General features: G+C 48.6%; 1 protein-coding gene across 1 annotated transcript in view; it reads left to right on the plus strand.

Annotated features, from left to right (window-relative positions):
- The window catches only part of MEGF9 (multiple EGF like domains 9), a 109,859-nt gene that overhangs the window by 75,038 nt on the left and 11,984 nt on the right, over window positions 1–22,837 (plus strand). Inside the window, exons 3-4 of the mRNA XM_075015675.1 lie at window positions 17,745–17,884; window positions 22,678–22,821. Coding sequence (XP_074871776.1) covers window positions 17,745–17,884; window positions 22,678–22,821 — 284 coding nt within the window. The remainder of the gene's footprint in view (window positions 1–17,744; window positions 17,885–22,677; window positions 22,822–22,837) is intronic.

Raw genomic sequence — 22,837 nt, forward strand, 5'->3', positions numbered from 1 at the left:
TCTGTACTCTGCACAGCACTGGTAGCTTAAGAGGTAGGATAACCCATTGCTTATGTTTCTAGTGTGGGCCATGAGTGATGAGTGGCTGATTCAACAATGGATTGGATGAACACTTATAGACTAGTTCTTCTTTTGCTGAGACCAGTTTGTGAAGGAAAATGAATGCTGGTTTTAAAACAGTGGATGAAAGGAGAATTGGACGCTCTGGCCAGGACTACACTTAAACCTTGGGTCAACCCAACTATAGAATTCTTCCATTGATTTAGTTGCTGCTTCTTGAGGGGTTAGGTTAAGTATAGCGACAGAGTCCTTCCCCTTACTGTAGCAAGCATCTACACTGAGGTGCTGCAACTAAGCCACTGTCAAGGTTTAAGTGTAGATGTAGAGTAGAAAATACAATGAGCCAAATTATCTGTGTTATGCTAGTGCAATTGCAGGGAACTTAGGTAACCAATACTAAAGAAACCATGGGCCAGATTCTCAGCTGCAGTATTGGGTCACTCCACTGGTCAGCTTTGGCTTACCCAGGTGAGGATCTGGCCCCATATCCCTAGATTGACATGAACTTGTTCTATGTCCTTCACAGTTCTAGTGGTCCAGGGCCCATTCCTACCTTTCTCATGAATCCCCAACTCCAATTATCCCATGTGGGAGCTTTCAGCATGCAAGAAATCCAGGCTCGGGTGCCTAAGGATCAAGTACTGCTTAAGCCTTGTCTGCGTGAACTGTCCCCAAGTGGTGAGCTGGGGTGTCTGTCTGTCTGTAATACACTAGTGTGCCAGACTGCATCAGTTCTGCTACAGTCCACTGATTGCCCCTGATGTTCAGTGAACTATTCCCTTTTAGAGCAGTGCTTTTAGAGCATGGTAGCAGGAGACACATGGACAGTTAGTACATGGCATAGTCATGCCCTGTGGATTCATGTTCCAGCTGGTTGCAGCATAACTCTGAGACAAACCTTTTGTTACTCCTATGCAACTCTTCACCATTCCATAAACATTTCCTTTTTTAAAGCTGCATTACAGGTCTGTTTTTATTGTCTGATTGCATTTTATGCGCTGCTATTAAATACCCATCTCAGATCTTACTTGTGTCTTTTAAGTGGGGTTAATGGCTGGGTCAGCCCTCCTTTGGAACAAAGACTTTTTGTTCTGTCTATGTACAGCTCCTACCACAGTGGGATCTTGGTCCAGGAAGGTGGGTTCAGAGTCTATGACAATACAAACATTAACAACCTCTTGAAGACTCCTCCTATTGAGCCTCCTCTGGAATCCTTCTGTTATGTGATGACTGCCTATGCAATGTGTAGTGATTCTACCCCGAACTTCCCATGCCTCTCCGCTGGCTTGGGACCACTGTACTGCCTGTCCCTGACAGTAGGGCTCCCTTAGAGCAGCCACTGATGCTCCTAGAATCCCCGTGAATAGTGTGGATGAGTTAAGACAGTCCATATTGTGGTATCTCAGCTGGCTTTTCCATGGGGTTTGTGGGGAATAATGTTGTGCCCAAGGCCTTCCTCTCTGCATCCATGTATCCCTGACCCCAAGGAGCAGGAGACCAGTGCCCAGGGCGGGGGGATGTCACTATGGAGGCGGTACCATTGGCCAGATGGTCTGGCCCTTTGACATTTGTTAAATGACCTTTCAGAGCTGTTAAGTATTCCAGCTCCATCGATAGATTCCATGTACACACATTTTGTCCACTGGCACAAAGCAAAGAATGTTTCACACAATGACCCAATGTTTGCTGCAATAAAGCCATCCTTCTTCTCCCTTCCACAAAAGGAGCCCTCAGTGAGGTTGCATAATGGGCGTGGGGCTTCTTTGGCATCTGAATTGGCATACAGAAGGTGTTATTAAGTTAGCACTGTGGAGAGTCTTTGGATTCTAACAGCTGTTGTGGACCAGAAGAGCAAGGGAATGAATGTGCTAATGGTTCTTCTTTTCCCCATTGGTTAATATACAGATTAATTAGCTTAAACATAAGCATATAGGTTGTGATAGTTATGTTAGGGCTCATTGTGCTCCTGGTAAGTATTAATGGTGATGCTCTTACATGAAAATGTCCAATACGCATTAGTAGTAATGTGATAACTTTATGTGATAAGAGTGATAATGCTGATGTAGTTTTGTACAGTGTTGATAGACGTGGATTGGTGCTGTGATATTAGAGAAACAAGGTGGGTGAGGTGGTAATTGTTTCCTGGACCATCTTCTGTTGGTGAGAGAGACCAGTTTTCAAGCTGATGTAGATCTGAAGAAGAGCTCTGTGCCACTTAAGGCTTATCTTTTTCACCAGCAGAAGTTCATACAATAACAGATATTACCTCACCAAATCTTGTCCTTAACTTTTCTATAGGCTGTTTTGAACTGTCATAGACAATGGAATAGAAAAGGTTACCTTGCTCTTGAATCCTATCAGATGTTAATTTTTTTGAAGGCTTACGGAAAGGGACTTTCACGGTGATTTCCCCACTTGTAAAGAAAACCTAAACTATTACAAGTCAGTGTTGATATTCTGTATCTGATAGCACTGTACTGTATAACATCTGGTTTAAAACATGTTCCTGCCCTCTGTCCTGGGCTCATCACAGCCTGAATGTCCTTTTAACTTAGGAAAGTCTCCCACTGACAACAGCACGTGTCTCATCAAGGTTCATTGAACTGCACCATGTGTGGATCACAGACTGAAATACCTGTATGTCTGACCTGGAGTTGGACATGAAATTTCCAGGTGGGTTACATATACCACACTACTGTAAGCTAGCACGCAAACAATAGCTGCATAGCTGCAGTGGTGTAGGTGATTAGGCTTAGTTAGCTGCCCAAGTTTCAGATGGGATTGTATTCAGAGTAATTGACTCATCTCAGTGTTCTTGCTGTCATGGCTATACTTCTATTTTTAGCACTCTGTCTTACTCAGAGCTAGCATGGGTATATCTACCCAGCTGGCTATGTCCCCAGTGCAGATATACTGTGGGTCACATCTCAACTAGGCAGATGTGTTAAGGTTTTTCGTAACAAGCCCTTGGATCCCCATGCTTGTCTGTGCTGTATGTTGTGGAGGTTAGCACATTGCAGATGAAAAGGATCTGTCAGCCAGCCTGTCCCAGGCCATTTCCACAAAATGTGGAATTGACGTGTGGGCATCTGTCCCCTTGTTGAGCCCATGTCACCTGACTGGAGAGGTGATCACACCTCCCCTTGGGAGTCTCAGCACTAGAGCATTTCTAACACAGAAATAGAGCCAATACTGTAACTTCACAAACAGACATGGCAGACACAAGTGGCATAAACATATTCTGGGCATTACCAGCTTTCATTAAACACCTCACTTGGTCAACCTGGCACAAGGTTTGGTGCTGCTATATACAGTGATGTCAGAAATGGCTTTCATATTTAATTTAAAAATCCAGTAATGTCACAGAAGGGCTGTGTCTACACTAGCCAAAAACTTTGACATGGCCATGCAAATGGCCATGTCAAAGTTTACTAATGAAGCGCTGAAATACATATTCAGCGCCTCATTAGCATGCGGGTGGCCGCGATACTTCAAAACTGACACAGCTCGTCCAGACGGGGCTCCTTTTTGAAAGGACCCCAGCTAGTTTGAAGTCCCCTTATTCCTATCTGCTCATGGGAATAAGGGGACTTCGAAGTAGCTGGGGTCCTTTCAAAAAGGAGCCCCGTCTGGACAAGCCGTGTCAATTTTGAAGTGTCCTGGCCACCCGCATGCTAATGAGGTGCTGAATATGTATTTCAGCGCTTCATTAGTAAACTTTGAAATGACCATTTGCATGGCCATTTTGAAGTTTTTTGGCTAGTGTAGACGTAGCCAAGGTATCCAAGTAGCCAGCAGTGAGCCAGAGAAATTGTCCTGTAAGGGTGCCCAGCAACCCCTTGGCCCCTGTGACATCACCCTCCAGTGCTGTCAACAAGATCATGTAGTTACCAGTACCAACATGAGCCAAGTGGCACCTTTGGGACCTGCATTGCTATGGTGGAATGATTTGGCCCAATGAGCTATTCAAGGAACCTCGGATCCTTTTGCCCTCTCTAATTACCTGAGCCCCTGTCACTGATTAAAAGGGTGAATGCAAGAGAGGGCGTCTGTGCTCCAAAGCAATTATTTGGAGGCAACTCTGAGAGATGGTGGTGGGGCGGGTTCTGCATCCCAACTGGTCACTCTCCCTGGAGACTAGAATGCAACCTTAGTGAACAGAAACAAAATCAAACTGGTTGTACACGTGCACCTTGTTTTAGTGTGGGTTTCTTCTCTCCCCCTCCACCCCCGGTGTATGCCCTACAGATGTCCCACTCCTTTATCTGCTCCTCTCCTTCTACTTCAGATTGTTTCCTTCATGGTAGCCCAAGTGGATCAAGTTCTTGAGAAGCCTGTGGGTGTTCCCAAAATGTATGCTCCGGCATGTAAAGCTTTAAGGAGCTCTTAGGGTCCTCATTTTGTGCTATTCCACTTCTCCACCAAGGTGACTCCATTTAAATGTGTCACCCTGCCAGCAGGCAGCAGAATGGTACATGGGACTCAGACTTTTTAATCCCCCTGCTGTGGTCACATGGTGTTAGAGAACCAACTTGGCTCATTAAATACACTTGTGACCTGCAACTGGAAGAATTTGTTTTTAATCAGGTAGCGTCCAAGCTGAGTGCATTGTAAAATCCGTGCACCCTGTGTGAAGTATGTATTGTCACGGATCCACAGAGACCCCCAGGAGGATGTCCAGCTTTTGATGTCAGAAATGGAGATTTTTTTTTTTTCTTCCAACAAGTCTCTCCAGTGCATAAGCTCCGACAGCTAAAAAGCTGCTGGTTTCAGCATGGTTAATTAGCCATTTGAAATGGGAACCAAGCAATTTATGTTGCTGTGTCTGACTAGTCTCCCTCCTCAAAATATTCCTGGCTAGCACTGCAAATCCAAGTCAGTTCTCACTCCTCAAGTATTAAACTGTGGGTCTTTTCTTTCAAGTCTTTGGGTTTTTTATGGGCTCAATTGCTCTAGTAACAAGGCTTTTTTGTGATTTCAGTGCATTTGTGCCATTGACCTTTGCTTCGAGAAGTGTTCAACAGTCTTCACTGGGCTGGAGCTCTGAAAGGCAGTGTTGTAAAGGGCTTTATCCTATAGAAGCAGTGACCACAGGCAAAGCTTTATGTGTGCTGAATGATTTAATCTTTACACATGCAAGACCTGGCTCCTTGCCATGTGTAATGTGGAGAAAAGACCTCTTAGAGAAGCACTGATACCAGACTTTCCAAAACTTTTTAAAAATAACTTCCTATCCAGTTATTTTTAATCCTAACCAGTAAAATCAATGGGTGTTGTCCCAAGAATGCTACATTTAAGGACAGAAGAGACCTAGAAAAAATTGTTTAAAAGGAAGCAGGAATCCTACTGGAAAGTGGTTGCTGGGGAGGAAGGTCCTATTTAATATTGACCAGTGTTTATTTTAATTTAGAAAATAGGGGGAAACAGCCCAGAATGAAGGGAAACCAGCCCAGGAGGCTAAATATGATACAGCTATCGGAAATGATTCCGTAAACCTTTTCTTGTTGGGACTACTCATGTGAAGGGCTGGGCTTTTAATTTGTACCCCATCTCTGAACACTATGTGGCGCTAACCATGATGGGAGCTCAGTTTGATATCAGTAATAGCAAGGAAGAATGGATGTGTGGTTTTTTTTCAGCTGGGATTTGAAATGAGGCAGATAATCAGCGAACCAGAAAGCTTCAAGGAGCTGATTCTCTGTTCTGATGGAGCTATGCCATGTGCTGGAACAAGAGGGATCATTTCAAAGTCACTTTTGCAATTACCCTATCCTTAAGCATTTGGGCTGCTCATGGCTGCAAGGTACCACTTCAATCACTGGGAGAAGCTTCAATATTCTCCCCTTTTCTTCTGGCCATGGTACCAAAAGAGTGGGATAGACCCAGTGTGCTGGCTGTTTGCCATCCAGGGATTGCCTCTGTACCAAGGGAGCTTCACTAGGGGCTCTATCCACCCAGGTTATGGCCATTTTGTAGTGATGGAGCTGCATAAAAGAACCAATTTTTCTTTGCATCAAGGCTCCTTTATGCCACCCTAGCAGTGGCCACCGGGATTTAAGAAACCTAAATCCTCCCATACTGCTGGAAGAAGAAGAGTTGTAAGGGATCTTTCAAGATGGAATACATCCTACACACCACCAGGACTATATCTTAGCTGTGTGGCTGTGCTGCTACATCTCCTTGGTAGCAGAGTTCCTTGTGCTCGTCAGTGAATTTCAGCTGACAGTACTGAAAAATGGAAGTGCTGAGACTTTGTAGTTGGGGAGGTGAGGCCCAGAGTGACTAGATGACTTGCCCAACATCGCAGAGGGAGAGTGGAGTACTGTACTATGTTCAATTCCCTACAGTATCACAAAGTTCCACATTAGCCCCCAAAGCACAGAACCATCCTTCTCCCAGGGGAGCGTGTGTCTGTTGCAGGCAGGAGGGTTGCTTGTCACCATCCCATACGTACAACAAAGCACAGACCTGTCATCCTCTTCCCAGCGTCACTTGGCTCCCTTAACTCCACAGTGCATTTGATGATCCAGCTCAAAATTGCTTTATTTTGTTAAGCCCTGCCTGGGCTTGATTCCATCCCTTTCACAGGCCTGGTCTGTTTCGTCTGCCTCCAGTCATGCCCGTGCTACTTAGCACTGGCTTCTTTTATCTTTTTCCTTCTCCAGATACTGCTGCTGTTGATGAGAGAGCATTCTCCTATCCTGCAGAACAGTTGTGGTGTGGGAAGAGAGCCTATAGTGTAGCTGTGGTGGCACAGACAACAGACATCTCTCTCGAATGGTCACTTGTAAGTCGTCGTCTTTTGGCAAGAGTCATTATGGGAGGGCTTAGGTTTCTTAAAGCCCTCAGAACTGTAACTCCCAACCACGTCTGTGGTCAGGCTCATGCTCTGCTTCCTTCCTTCAGTCTCAGCTGTATAAATAAACCTTCTGTAATCATCTGTGCACTGGACACAACATTGCCATTACAATCATCTTGTTCTCAATTGATGGAAGACTGCAACTTGCCAGGATCATAAGTAGCTTCTTGTTTATGATAAACCAATGGATATTAACAACGTACCATAACTTTTGACACTAAAACTGCCGTTCTCCTCCTCAACTGTTTTTAGTGTCATTCTTCTGCTTCATATAACAGAGGTATATCACAATACCAGGGAGATGAAGGCCATATAAAATGTGGTGATAGGACACAGGAGTTCTGACTCCTAGAATTGTGCTTTAATCATCAGGGCAAGCTTTCTCTCTCTTTTCTGCCTCAGATGAGGTCTAGCTTGTAAATCTGATGTACTTTTAATCATTGGTTTTTTTTTTTTGGTTTTTTTTTTAATTTATTTCCTGCATATTTTAGTCAGTTTGTACAATGAAGCTAGATTATTTGAGTTCTCAACCTGAGAGTCATGACCATTCTGCCATTGTCCAGACTGGTACAGGGGAGGAGGTCCCAGCTAGATGGGAAGTTGGAATCATGTGATGGCTTAGGTTTAGAACCACAGGTCTAATGTGTTTCACTTTCTGGCTCTGTCTAATCAAACTCGTTTTCTGTAGCTCCATTCTACAAGTGCTGCAGGAGGAACGTTCAAATGCAAATGAAAAATGGTTTCCATCAGTATCATGAAAACATTACAATTATCTTTGTTTTGTGAAACTTTTTTTTTTTAAAATCGTCAAACCTATGTTTTGGGACAGAGGTACCCTGTCAGCATCTCTTTACATTCTGCTTTGTCCAGCTGCAGTTCCTGACATGACGTGGAGGCTAACAAAACACATTTCTTGCTCTTTTATGTAAGCAGTCCATTAAGTGTTCCTGAAATCCACATTTTAAAAGTATGCCTTTGTTTAGCCTCTTGGGCTAGATTTGTGGATTTTCCATGGGGGGGGGGCGCTTTGGATATTTCCAGGGAGGGGGTTGGATATTTACTATTTAAGCCACCAAGCTAACAAGAAGTACTTTAGTATGTTAATGTTTAAAAATGATGTTGTCCAAAAGTACTGTTGTCTACAGCCTTTAATTGAAAACAACACATAAATAGTACATTCAGCTATTCTGGATCTCAGCTTCTGTTCAGGTCAAACAGCTTTTCATAGATGTGGTTAGTTGTCTTCTTCCTCTGCAACAACTTTACAGAATAATTGATGTTTGTTGCAGGTGGCACAAGCAAATGCTAAGATGCTGAATAAAAGGCACGGAGTTGAGCGGCACTGGAGTGTTACACGTGGATGTGTATATTTTGCCCTTCCATAGCTCCTTCCACATGGGACTCGAAATGTTTTACATACATGAATGGAGTATGCCTTAGAACTCCTACCCCCCCCGCACACTCACACATGGAATAAAGTGGTGGTGTCCCCATTTTGCATGTGGACAGATCAAGACCCATAGCTGTTGTGAAGTACCATTGATGGGCTCTGTAACATTTGTGTCTCTGAACTTTTCTGTCTATAAAATGGAAACAGTTGCAACATACTTTTTTTTTTCCAGGCAAAAGTTACATAAAGGCTCATTACTCCAAAGCCTATTGAGGGCACTGGAAAACTCTCATTGACTTTTGTGAACTTTGGAGCAGGCCCATAGGAGAATGCTATTATTGCTATAGACTGACTGGTGGTGCAGAAGAAATAATATTGCCCATTTCTCAAGGAGAACCTTTTTAAAGGTCTGAAATATTCAGATATCTGGGTATGGTGGGAGAATTTCCTCTATTTTTAGTTTTTAGTTTGGCTCAGCACTTCAAACACCATACTGTCCCTGAGCTTACAAAATTTCCAGTCTGATTTTGTACATTCAAAGAAATGTGGAGACACTTTGGTTAAGCATCTAATTTCAGGGATTACTTATCTGAACCAATCTCAAACTCTGAATTGTTGCCATCTTATTTTGTTAGCTGCTTATTGTGATGGGGTTCAGGGGTCCCCCTGCACTGCACCCCGTCCGCTGGCAGGAGTGACTCTCACTCAGCAGGTACAACAGCAGGTTTATTAGGCAACAGATGTCCAGTTTCTCACAGAAGCAACAGCATAGCAGCCAGAGACAGTCCTTCCAACCTGTCCTGGGGGGAAGACCCCGAGGGGTGCCCCTCTGGGGTGTAGCTTTCCCCTCCTCAGGCTGGCTGCCTTCCAGCTCTCCCTTCTCCTCGCCTCTAACTGCCGCCCCCGATTCAAAAACCCCAGCTCAGCTCCTCCCTGCTCTTTGTTTAGGCAGAGGTGTTATCTGCCAGTTGTAGCCCCAGGGTCATCCTTAGCCACTGGGAGCTGCTGTTTGCCTCGGACATCCAGCCTGACTCACACATGCACCCCCCCCCCACTCCATCACATCTCTCCCCCCTTCCAGACCGCACTGAGCGGGGTCACTTAGCCAGTGACCTGGGGAAGTTCGGGGCCCTCCCTGCGTGACAGGGCATCGGCTATGGTGTTGTTGTTCCCCTTGACGTGGACCACCTCCATGTCGTAGTCCTGCAGGAGCAGACTCCACCGCAGGAGCTTGGCGTTGGCCCCTTTCATGTGATGCAGCCAGGTCAGGGGTGAGTGATCGGTGTACACGGTGAAACGCCGTCCAAACAGGTACGGCTGCAGCTTCCCCAGCGCCCACACCATGGCCAGACATTCCTTCTCTATGGCCGCGTAGCTCTGCTCCCGGGGCAGCAGCTTCTTACTCAGGTACACAATGGGGTGTTTCTCCCCTTTGTCAGTCACCTGCATTAGCACCGCCCCCAGCCCCACGTCCGAGGCATCGGTGAACACCAGGAAGGGCTTGTTGAAGTCTGGATTTGCCAGCACTGGGGCCCTGACCAGAGCCTCCTTCAGCGCGCAGAGGGCCTCTTGGCACTGCTCGGTCCAAACCACCTTGTCAGGCTTTCCCTTTTTACACAGCTCCGTGAGGGGGGCTGCGATGGAGCTAAAGTGGGGCACAAACCTCCGGTAGTACCCCGCCATCCCAATGAAGGCCTGGACCTGCTTCTTAGTCTGGGGTGTTGGCCAATCTCTGACAGCCTCCACTTTAGCTGGCTCTGGCTTTAAGCAGCCGCTGCCCACCTTGTGGCCCAGGTAGGTCACCTCAGCCATTCCCACCTTGCACTTCCCTGCCTTGATAGTCAGACCAGCCTTCTGGAGTCGGTCCAGCACCTGCTTGACCTGGGACACATGGTCCTCCCACGTCTGGCTGAAGATGCAAATGTCGTCCATGTAAGCCAGGGCAAAGCTCTCCATTCCCTTCAGTAGCTGGTCCACCAGACGCTGGAAGGTAGCGGGTGCCCCCTTGAGGCCGAAGGGCAGGACCAAGAACTCGTAGAGCCCCACAGGAGTGATGAAAGCCGACTTCAGCCGGGCATCTTGGTCTAATGGCACTTGCCAGTACCCCTTGGTGAGGTCTATGGTGGTGAGGTAACGGGCTCCCCCCAGCTTGTCTAAAAGGTCATCAGGCCTGGGCATGGGGTAGGCGTCCGAGACAGTGATGGCGTTAAGCTTGCGATAGTCCACACAAAACCGAACAGACCCATCTTTTTTAGGGACTAACACCACGGGAGAGGCCCAGGGGCTGGACGAGGGTTGGATCACCCCCAGAGCCAGCATGTCTTCAACCTCCCGCTCTATGTCCTGAGCCGTCCTCCCTGTGGCTCTGAATGGCACACACTTGATAGGGGCGTGGGTGCCTGTCTCTATTCGGTGGACAGCCAGGTCAGTGCGTCCGGGTCTGTCCGAGAACAGCTGTTGATGCGAATGCAGCACCTCCTTGATCTCCGTCTGCTGGGCAGGGGTCAGCTGGTCTGAGAGGGGAATAGACTCCAGCAAGGAGCCGGCTCCAGTCCTTGTGAGTAAATCCACCAAGGGATCTTCCCCCTGCCCCTCCCAGTGTCTGCACACGGCCAGCACCAAGTTCTGCCTGTCCCAGTAAGGTTTCATCATGTTCACATGATAGACCCGGTGGCGGTGGGCCCGGTTCGACAGTTCCACCACATAATTCACGTCATTTAGCTGTTTGACGACCTTGAAGGGCCCATCCCAGGCCGCTTGCAGCTTGTTCCGCCGCACAGGTATAAGGACCATCACTTGATCCCCGGTGGCATAGGCTCGGGCCCTGGCGTTACGGTCATACCAGACCTTTTGCTTCCTTTGGGCCATGGAGAGGTTCTCCCTGGCCAGGCCCATGAGCTCGGTGAGTTTTTCCCGGAAGGTCAGTACATACTGTACCACTGACTCCCCTTCAGGGGAGGCCGTCCCCTCCCACTCTTCTCTGAGCAAGTCCAAGGGTCCCCGTACCCTCCTTCCATACAGCAGCTCAAACGGGGAGAACCCCGTGGATTCCTGGGGCACCTCCCTGTATGCAAACAGCAGGTGGGGTAAGTACTTGTCCCAGTCATGGGGGTATTGATTCATGAAGGTTCTCAGCATCTGCTTCAGAGTCCCATTGAACCTCTCCACCAGCCCATTGGTCTGCGGGTGGTAGGCTGTGGCCCAGGTGTGCCGGACCCCACACTTGTCCCACAAGCTTTGCAGTAGGGCCGACATGAAGTTGGACCCCTGATCTGTGAGGACCTCCTTGGGGAACCCCACTCTGCTGAAAATGGACAGCAGTGCATCTGCCACGGTGTCAGCGTCGATAGAGGTCAAGGCCACTGCTTCTGGGTATCGCGTGGCAAAATCTACCACTACCAAAATATATTTCTTCCCCGAACGCGTTGCCTTGCTGAAGGGGCCCACTATGTCTATAGCCACTTTCTGGAAAGGCTCCTCTATGATGGGCAGTGGCCGCAGGGCAGCTTTCCCCTTGTCCCGGCTCTTCCCCACCCTCTGGCAGGGATCGCAGGACAGGCAATACAGACGGACAGCTGCAAAGATCCCTGGCCAGAAAAAGTTCTGTAACAACCTTCTCCTGGTGCGGTGGATCCCCTGGTGTCCTGCGAGCGGGACATCATGAGCTAGGTACAGCAGCCTGCGCCGGTACTTTTGGGGAACCACCAGTTGCCTCTGGACCTTCCATGGCTCCGCTTTGCGTCTGGGAGCCCATTCCCGGTACAGGAATCCCTTTTCCCACAGGAATCTCTCCCTGCAGCCCTCCCCCAGCTGCGGAGCTGGGCTGAGACTGGCCAGTTCCCTCAGCTTCTGCAAGGAGGGGTCTCTCTGCTGCTCTGCCTGGAATTCTTCCGCTCGGGCAGGAGCGGAGGCTACTTCCCCATCCCTGCCTGGCTCCAGCATCCCTGGCCTGTGAGATCTGGTTTTTGGGAGCCCCCTTTCTCTCAGGGTTGGCCCCTGTGGCTTTGGCTGGGCCTGTACCCCTGAATCTGGGGAGCGCACCCCTCGTTTTCTTTGGCTACGGGTCAGGACCAGGGCACGAGGGTGTTCACCTTGCCAGTTCTCCAGGTCAGCCCCCATCAGTACATCTGCCGGCAAATGGCTGTGCACGCCCACTTCCTTGGGGCCTTCCTTCTTCCCCCATTTCAGGTGCACCCTGGCCATGGGCACCTTGAAAGGGGTCCCATCAATTCCTGTTATCGTCAGGTGGGAATCGGGTATCATGCAGCCCGGTGCCACCACCCCGGGTCGGGCCAGCGTCACGTCAGCGCCTGTGTCCCAGAACCCCGTGACCTTTTTCCCATCTACCTCGAGGTGTTTGAGACACTTGCTCCACAGAGGTAGCGCTGCCCCCACTCTGTAAACTGGCCTCTGAGCCTTTGGTCCCCCTGAGGAGCTGGTCTGTGGGGCGGATTCGGCCCAATCTGAGTGCCCCTTGTCAGCACCACCCGCCTTGGCCGCCAGCCCCTCTGACTTCTGGGACCCCACCCAGTTGACTCCATGACCCCCCGGCCTGCTCAACCTGTCTGGGAGCCTGGGGCACTGGGCTGCTCTATGCCCCTTTCGCCCACAGCGGTAACAGCCTGGGTCTGGTTGTGTCCCTCGGGCCGGCTGCTCTGTCCGGGCTCTGTTTGGCTCTCTGGGGGGTGGGTGGCTGGCCCCTCTTTCCTGGGCTTGCCCAAGAGGTGGTCCCCTCTGTCGTACAGTTAGGGACCGGTCTCTCTGAGATTCTCGGTTTCTCCAGGACTCCCTCTCCCTCCGGGACTCCCTCTCTCTCCGAGACTCCCTCTCCTTGTGGGGCTCACTTTCAAACCTGGCCCGGCTGTTTGTGAAGTCATCTGCCAGTTTCCCTGCATCATGTGAGTCCCCTGGCTTCCGGTCCACGAGCCACACCCTCAGGTCAGGTGCGCACATCTCGTAGAATCGCTCCACAACTGCCAGCTCGATCAGGTCCTCTACGGACTGGACTCCCATTCCGAATGCCCACTTCTGGTAGTATTGCTTCAGGCGGGCGGTTGTATCTACGTGGGTTTCCTCTGGCCTCTTCTGCGCCTCCTGGAACTTCTTCTTGTACATCTCCGGAGTCAGCCCGAACTTATGCAGCAGGGCCTGTTTGAACCGTTCATAGTCCCCAGGCTGCAGCCCCACCAGCTGGCTGAGCACCGCTGCGCCCTTCCGGCCTAGCAAGGGGGTGAGGTGCCGGAGCCACTCATCTGGGGGAACCTCATGCAACTCACAGGCTCGCTCGAAGGCGGTAAGGAACTCGTCCATGTCCCCTGTGTCCTGACACTGGGCCAGCACACGCGTCTCCAAGTGACTGGCCACCCCGAGCCGTCTGGCCCTCTCCCCGCTTACCGCAGCTGGGGCCTCTTGGCGTCTCGCCTCTGCCATGGTTCGCTCATGCTCCCGCTCTCGCTCTCTCTCCTCCCGCTGTCTCTCTTGTAGCTGGCACTCGTGCTCACGCTCTCTTTCTCGTTCCTGGCGCTCAAGCTCACGCTCTCTTTCTCGTTCCTGGCGCTCACGCTCTCTTTCCCGTTCCTGGTGCTCCAGTTCCTTTAATTTCACCTCGAGTTCCAGCCATCTCAGCTCTGCGGCGGGGGACTCTGCCCGCGATGGACCACCGCTAGCTGAGCGCGACCTGGTGGGCACCGCGTCTGTCGGACGGCGTCGAGCCCCTGCTCCTGTCGGAGAATCCGAAATGCTTCCCGAGGCTGACCGGCCACTTTCTGCCGGGACAGGCTCTGCCCCCCCGGATCGGTCATTCTCTTCCAGCTGTGCAATCAGCTGGGCCTTGGTCGCCTTCCCCACGGTCAGGCCCCTCTCTCTGCACAGCCCTGCTAGCTCTGCCTTCAGGAGTCGGGTATAATCCATCTCCCCGCTATTTCCCGGGGTATCCACTCACCAGCAGCAGCTGCAGGAATGGCTCTGTTCCCCCTCTGGCTCTTGTGAGACTCCTTCCTTCTCTGGTGCTCAGTCAGCCACTGCTGGGAGCTCATCCGTGGGTGCAGTGCATCCCACTTCTGACACCAGTGTGATGGGGTTCAGGGGTCCCCCTGCACTGCACCCCGTCCGCTGGCAGGAGTGACTCTCACTCAGCAGGTACAACAGCAGGTTTATTAGGCAACAGATGTCCAGTTTCTCACAGAAGCAACAGCATAGCAGCCAGAGACAGTCCTTCCAACCTGTCCTGGGGGGAAGACCCCGAGGGGTGCCCCTCTGGGGTGTAGCTTTCCCCTCCTCAGGCTGGCTGCCTTCCAGCTCTCCCTTCTCCTCGCCTCTAACTGCCGCCCCCGATTCAAAAACCCCAGCTCAGCTCCTCCCTGCTCTTTGTTTAGGCAGAGGTGTTATCTGCCAGTTGTAGCCCCAGGGTCATCCTTAGCCACTGGGAGCTGCTGTTTGCCTCGGACATCCAGCCTGACTCACACATGCACCCCCCCCCACTCCATCACACTTATGTAGTGTTAGTCCCCAAAGAGTGCTAGGTGCTTTCCAAACACCGAAGAAGGCTGTCTTTGCCCTCAAGGACTCTCGGGGCATGTCTACATTACAAAATCAGGTTGAATTTAAGGTTGATTTTGTAGCACCCGATTTTTATGCAGCTGAGGGTGCATGTTCAGAGTGGCACATAGTCAATGGAGTATGCCCTCATTAGGGTTGCCAGCTTCAGCTTTGCCAGCAATGCACTATGGGCACCTATCTCACAGTTCCTGCTGCCCCATTGAATAGTAGGTTTCTGTCCCAGTGTTGTATGGGACAAACATGTGCCACAGGTGATTGTGGGAGTGTCGTCAGCATCCAATAGTGCACTTGTCTCCCTTCCTCCCTTTGGAAGGCAGTGGCAAAAAGTGTTTTCATGCCCTTTTCTCATATCCATGCAGACACCACTGCAAGGCTAGCGTGGAACTTGTCCAGCTTCAAACTATTGCGGCGGGTATGATGAGCACCTCATGCATTGTGCTACATTATCTGCAGAGCCTAAGCGGCCACCAGCGCAGTGAAAATTCCAAGAAGGACCCAACATATACAAATGTGAGACACTGTGGGGGAGGAATGGGGAGATGCTGGCTGCTCTTGATGCTTTGTACACAGTGGAGTTCTGGTTCTGTGAACAAGCTCATGCTGGTGGGACCTCATTTTCTGTAGGTATGGGTTGATAAACAGCAACTACAAAACGTCTGCATGTGTAAGGCCACTTCATGGAACTTTGTGAATTGCTTTCCCCCGCCCTCAAGCACTGCAGTACCAAAATGAGGCTTTGACAGTTCAGAAGCATGTGGTATTAGCTCTGTGGAAGCTTGCAATGCCAGACAGCTACTTGTCAGGGGGTGATCAGTTTGGTGTGGGCAAATCCGCATTGGGGGCTGCTGTCATCCAGGTAGCCAAGGCAGTCAATACCCTTCTGCTATGAAGGACTGTGACTCTGGGAAATATGATGTGGTGGACAGTTCCCTAACTGCGGCAGGGCAATAAATGGAGCACATCCCTATCTTGGCACCAGATCTCCTTGCTACAGAGTGCATAAATGGCAGAGAGTACCTCTCCGTGGTGTTGCAGGCCTTGGTGGATCATAAGGGTGATTTTACTGACATCAGTTGGGAACGGTGCATGACGTGTGCATCTGTAGGAACTCTGCTCTGTTTAGAAAAGTGAAAAACGGAACTTTCTTCTCGGAGCAGAACATCACCATTAGAAATGTCAGTAGTGGTTGAGTGACCCAGCTTACTCCTTGTTCCCATTGCTCATGAAGCCATACACAGGCAGCCTGGACTGCAGTAGGGAGCTGTTCAATTACAGGCTGAGCAAGTGGTAGAATTCGCATTTGGCCATTTAAAAGCCAGGTTCAGGAGCCTCTGGACTTGGTTAGACCTCAGTGAATGCAACATTCCTGTCATTGTGGCAGTCTGCTGTGTGCTCCATAATATATGTGAGAGTAAGGGAGAAAAGGTCGTGCCAGGCTGGAGGGCTGAGACAGATCACCTGGCCGCTAGTTATGAGCAGCCAGACACCAAGGCAATAATGAGAGCAGTGCAGGGCTCTGCTAATTAGGGAGGCTTTGAAAAACAGCTTTGAGTGACCAGACAGCAACACGAATGATGTGTGCTTGTGTCTAAAGCCCGTGGAACCATCTTCTTCCCCTGCACCCCAACCAACCCCCATGCAATGCCAGCAATAAAAAGACTGGTTTTCTTAACTTAATCAGTTTTTTTCAGGGGACACTGAAGAAGCTCATGGCAGAGGCTTCTGGGGTGGTTAAACAAGGGCGTTTTGCCATTATAGGTGGGGGAACATCTGCCTTCTGCTCTTAGAAGCATCCCTGGGAATGGACTGCAAGGCTGACCTTGACTCCCTCCTCCCCATTCTGAGATGCAAATGTGGGCAGGTTAGGGAACATGGTGAAGAGGGCAAGTGGTTCAGCATGGGCTGCAGGGGAGCTCTATACTCCTGTAGCAGGCACCACAGGAGCTCTGTTTGCTGCCTCATCAAATGCAGCATCTGCTCCTGGGTCTCCAGTTCACACAGAGTGCTCGCCGCCCCCCCCACCCCGCCCCAGCAATGAGGTCCTGGATCTCCTTCATGCTCCATGCTGCAGCTCCTCTGCGAACCTGTGAGTTCGTGGGCAGATGTGCTGCTGAGGTGTGCTACCACACTGGCCAAACAGGAAATTAAATTTAAAATTTTCCTGGGCCATTTTGTTCACACTTGGAGAACAGTGAAGCTGAAAGTGGTGCCAGAGTGGTCACATTGAGGCACCGTGGGGCACCTCCAGGAGGCCAAGAACATTGAATTTCACAGTGCTCTGTCTGCATTACCCAAAGGTGGACCATGCAAGGTAGAATTTGACATGAAAACAGGAGTACAAAGACCTTAGGAGCCCTTAAAGTTGAAGGAACATGTCGTGTAGTGTGGCCTGATTCCTTAGAAACTTGACCTAAGTCTCCTAAATTCAACCTAACCTGCTAGGTAGACCAAGTCTCAGTATATGACAAGGATCACCCATACCGGGAGATCTAGAAGTCAATGAGCTGGCCCTTTTCAAAGGGAGGGATGAGTCACTGAGTTGCTGTGCTCTGAGACAGCCGGTTATCAGAGGATAAAGGTGAGAAGTGCGAACTGAAAGCTAACATGGGGTCAGGTTCTGTGTGCTGTTACACCCACACACCCCCATGAATTCAATAAGGTTACAAAGGTGTTTTATGGTCCATTAATACTCCTTTGTGTTTTATATTCCATCAGTTAAATTTCTGGTGAACATTTGCTGCATGTGTGTGAGATTGTAAGAAGAACAGATTCCGCTTTGGGGAAAGAAAACATTGCATGCATGAGACTGAGATAAGTACTTACTGAGTCATGGAGTAGTACATTTGTATTTTCTCCCCCCCCACCCCACTTTTGCAGCTCTGGAAAATGCCAGTGTAAAGCTGGGGTAATCGGTTTGAAGTGTGACCAATGCCGTGATGGATACTACTGGTTCAACCAAATCGGCTGCGAACCATGCCAGTGCAATAACTATTCCAACAGCTGTGATATCTTAACAGGTATAGTACTTCTGACTGCTTGGAGCCATCTTCTCCTCTGTCATGTTGGTGGGGTTCCAGTCACATGTGTAAGTTTTCCATAGTGAGTGAGTAGCGATTTGGGCCCTGGCCGTGTAGGGTACATCTACACAGTAAGCAGAAGCCTACTGCACTGAGTCTACGGACTCAAGCTTGCAGGGCTCAATTCTGTGGCACTAAAAATAGCTGCATAGACATTTGGGCCACTCCCTAAAGGTCAGAGCTCAAGTGCCAGCCTAAGCTGGAATGTCTGCCCAGCTATTTTTAACTCTCTGGCCCAAGTCTGTAGACTCAGGTTGTGAGACTTTCTGCTATTGTATTCCGATATGAAAGGAAGAAGGGACCACCAGATCATCTAGTCTTACCTCCTGTGTGTCACAGGCCACTGACTACCACCCAGCCATCTGTGCACCAAGCCCAGCAACCAGAATCAGACAAAATTATTACAGGCCTCAGAAGACTAATCTGTCCAAGCTCATCCCTTTGATTTATATCTTTCATTTAATTGTATTTAATAGGGCATCACATCAACTACTTGCACCCCAAAGGCTGCTCTTTGGATCTGATCCTCTGCCCGTGCAACTTAGTGGGGGCTTTGCCATTCACATTGATAACCACAGTACAGTAAACGCTTGATTTTTACGGACCCCGATTTAGCAGACTTTGGGAACAATGGAAGTCTGCCAGCTCCCCTGTACTCCAAGTCTGCTTAATCAGAGCTTGTAAAACACTAAATCCTGCCCCCCAAAAAAGTAAGGCGACTAACCCAAGCTGCAGGAGTTGCCACTGCTGAACCCTCCACTGGGGTGGGAGGACTGCGCGGCTGCTCTGGCAGTGGTGGCAGCTCCTGCAGCTGCTTGCTGGGCTGGCTGCTCCAGCCCCACATGGTGGCGGGCTGCGGCAGCCCCTCCAACTGTGGCAGCTCTGAGTCACCAGCATTTTTTAGGAGTGCGGGGGGCAGGGGAGCCTGGCGGGGGTAGGGGAGCAGTAAACTCTTGTATTTAATAGACTTTTGGGTTTAACAGACACCCTTCCCCCCCATTAGTCTGTTAAATCGAGGGTTTACTGTATCAGGCCTTTATTATGATGTCTGGATTCCTCTTTGAAGCCCTAGGGTCTCATTGGTCTGTCCCTATACAAACACGTACCCAAAAGAATATGCCTCCCGGGATAACCTTCTTTTGGCTGTTCCTTCTATTTACCAGAACCATGTATTGTATAGGTGTCGGCTGAGTGCAGCATCGTCACAGATAACATTATGAGCACTGCAGAAACAGGCCATTCAGGCTTGTTTCTGTTTTTCAGTGAATTTGCCTCCCATGTGTTTTTTGTTGACTTTCCAGGCCCACCAATGGGGGGTGGGGGACATTGAAAAGGGTCTTGGAGCTCCACCTGCCACCACTGCAGCTCCGGACCCTTTGAAACACTGGGCCGGGGCTGGGAGAGGAGTAGCTGCACCGGGCCACCCCTGCAGAGCATGGAGCCACATCCCCTCTCACCTCACTGCTGTGGCTTTCCTTTAACTTTGTTATCCATTGGCAAACCTTTTCTGTGCCCCAAAAGGTAAATTGCCATTCTGTGTCTCTTCACACCAGAAACTGAAATAAAGACAGTCTGGTGTAAGTTACATGACCTATCCCGGCTCAGCAACAGAGCTCCAGTTTTGAAATTCAAATTAATGGTGAGCCCCAGAGTAAAATAAAACTCACCAGTGAGTTAGAAATCAGTAATGAATTTAAGAAGTTTGCAGCTTGTTTTGTGAATAGAAAGGCACAGAATTAATCAAATTAATTATTTGTAATTATTTTCTGTTCTGGTCTTTGTTAATACATTGTCTGTGCATTTCTAACAGACAGAGTAAATATTGACAATCATAGAATTAACTCTAAGCCAGTAACATCACCATTGCTACTGACAGAAGAACAAATATAATGGGAAATCTAGCAGATATTAAAACTTTATTCTCTGTGGTTCTGATTCAGCGAGGCAGTTTTTCATATTCTTCAAGTATGTGATTATATCCTATAGAAGTCATGGGACGTAAGAATGTGTTTTAATGTGAGGGATGCTTAAGTGCTTTGCTGAGTCAGAACCTTAAAGCGTGTTTTTTAGGTACTTGATCTGAAATTACAAGCCAAAAAACAGAGCCAGATAAGCCCTTGATGTTGCATTCAGTCTATGGAGAGTGCTTTGAGAGTCAAGGATAGCTTAGATTGCAGAAGGGAAGCCTAACCATGTTGTTGTTCTATGCAAAATTCCTATTCTTTACTTGCCTTTGCTTTTCCTTGTTGATATAGGAAAGCACATAGTAAATTAGATCTGATTTCTAACAAGTAATGTATGTGTGTAGCTCTCTATATGAACTAGAGTGTGCACTTTGTATGACCTCTCCAGCTTTATATAAAGTGTGTATTCTTGTCAATGTCAAGGTTTCTGTTGCATTAATCCTGTGTTGTGGGCTCCCTCTTGTGACCATCTGAAGTTCTACATTATTTTGACAAATTCCAGTTGGTTTAATGTAGCAAAATTTCATATAAAAGATATCTTCTCACACTGCTGTATGGCCACAGGTTCATTAGGTTTAGTGAGTTAGAGAAAATAGTTAAGCAGGCAGATTGGAAGTCAAGAATCCTAGGTTTTTATTTTTGCATGTATTTTACATTGTATAAGACAGTTGATCTCCGGGTCTGACTGGGTGTGACTTTAAAAGAGGTGTGCCACCTATCTCCCTGAGGAGCCATGAGGTTTAGTTAATCCTTGAAAAGGTGCAGTCAGAATGGAAACTATTCTGAAATGCTAATGCTTTCCACAGTGAAGAAAGTGATCCCCAGTTCAAAACATTTGGCGTGCCTTGTTTACTAAGTGACCTGAGGTCTCTTCCAGCCCTATAATTCTATGACTTATTGGTTCATTGCCAACCCAGCGAGGTTAGAGTATTGCAGAGGTAGATGCTTGTGATTCCCACTGATGGGAAAGAATGTGGTCTTGAAATGTACAGATCTGTACAGAAAATGTTTGAAGTTATCCTAGATTTACAGCAGCATAACTGAGAGCTGAGTCTATCTCCAGTGCCATAAAGCTGACCAGATGAGACCTTCGCTAATAGTTGACTGTCCATGATTCATTCAAACCTTGGTCTCCATGGTGAGGTTGCCAGAAGAGATTACGATTGGAGTGGGAGGTTAATACATATCCCACAGAGGCCACCAGCTCTTGTCACGGGCCACTGAACATGGATCAGATATTTATTAGACTATTGATGACTAAGGGTGCTTGTAGTGTTCCATAACTCAGAGATGGTGCCAGCCTCTGGCATATGTGCGAATCAGCTGGTTTCAGAAAGCAATATACCCAGTCAGCGATTCTCTCATTAAGGAGAGGATCAAATACAAGGACACATTATATTTTCATGGGGACTCTGACCTCAGTTAGTACGGCACCAGCAAAGAAAGACTTGAGTAATATACCTGCATTTAAGTTTGCATGATGCTCGAATAGCCTTGACTGATGTTATAAGGAACTATTTTGTTTAAATTATAGTCTAACTGTGACCATGGGGGACTTTGTGCTAGGTTGCTACTAACATTTTGTCCCCCCGCACTTAAGTACTGACAGCTTAGCAAGTATGTGCTCAAAGACTCTTTATGCTGTAACACCGCTGCTTTATGCCATCCTGGTTAATTGGAGGGCAGGTTTTACCTTTCAAAGTTTTGTATTTAGGATTTAATCAGATATGCACCCCAGGTCACCTCCGCCTCTCAGTGAGATGCTTGTTGAAGGAGATGTTTCTACTGATGGATAAGCTTTCAATAAGGGCTGCATTTGTATAGCTAGTGATTTTTCTTCCCATGCTTGCAGTAACATCAGATTAAAGTTGACAGAGGGCTAGATCATGCCACGATGGGGAAGGTGTTGCTTTGCAGTTCCAGGAGCACTCCAGTGCAGGAATTCTTGCTCAGGAAGCTCCAGTTCCTTCTTGGCTCCTCCAGCCTGTCTCTGGGTCAGTAATTTGTTGCTGGCCTATACTAGCAGCAAATCCTCTTACACATTCCTGGCTCAGTTCTCTTGGGCAGTGCATTGGGGTTAGAGCCATTTGCTCCAGACCCAGGGATTGTAGCTGCACAGCTCTTCTTTACCCTACCCACTCAGACCCAAGGGCCAGGTAACCTGCTCAAGGGGGGTTCTTACTCCTCCTCATGCCCTCATATGGGCATAGAGAATGCAAACTGCAGTCAGTCCTCAGAATCTGAGCACAATGCCTCTTGGCACCAGGTCTGAATCTAATAGGTTGTTCTTTATTTAGTTTCAGTGAATTTAAGTTGGAAGAGAGGCCAAAGGCAGATATAACATAAGCTTTTTTTACTGAATTCTTTGGTTATTTTAAACAGGGACATTGCAGTGATAGAATAGGTGCACAGCAGAAACCCAGCAAATTATCCTTGACATTTCTAGGGTGATTGTCTTTTATTCTTTTTTAACAAGAAAGGCATTGCTTATTAGTATACCTAGGCCTAAAGTTTCTAAAGTGATGAGTGATTTTTGAATGCCTGTGTGACTGCCTTACTGTGGGGAAGGAGGCAGTAGTCAGAAAATATTGAAGTGCCCCACATCAGATCCTTTGAATGTGTCTTAGGGCTATTGCCCCAAAAAAGGAGCATCCAGAATCACTAAATACTTGTGAACCGGCAGGCAGGCATGGGCAAGGGCATGTGGATATACCTCCTTGATCAAATGTTCTGCTCTTGCTAAATGAATCATTTGCTGATTTCTCTTAGGTGCCTGTTTGAACTGCCAAGGAAATACGGAAGGAAGCCACTGTGAAAAATGTAAGGCGGGCTTCTACAGAAGCAACCTTCCAGGCCATGAATGTCGCCTCTGCCCATGTTCACCAGTGGCATCTACTGGCAGCTGCCGAATAAGTAAGCCTCTTTTTGT

Source organism: Carettochelys insculpta, chromosome 21 (genome assembly GCF_033958435.1).
Source record: "Carettochelys insculpta isolate YL-2023 chromosome 21, ASM3395843v1, whole genome shotgun sequence".
Classification (NCBI taxonomy): domain Eukaryota; kingdom Metazoa; phylum Chordata; order Testudines; family Carettochelyidae; genus Carettochelys; species Carettochelys insculpta.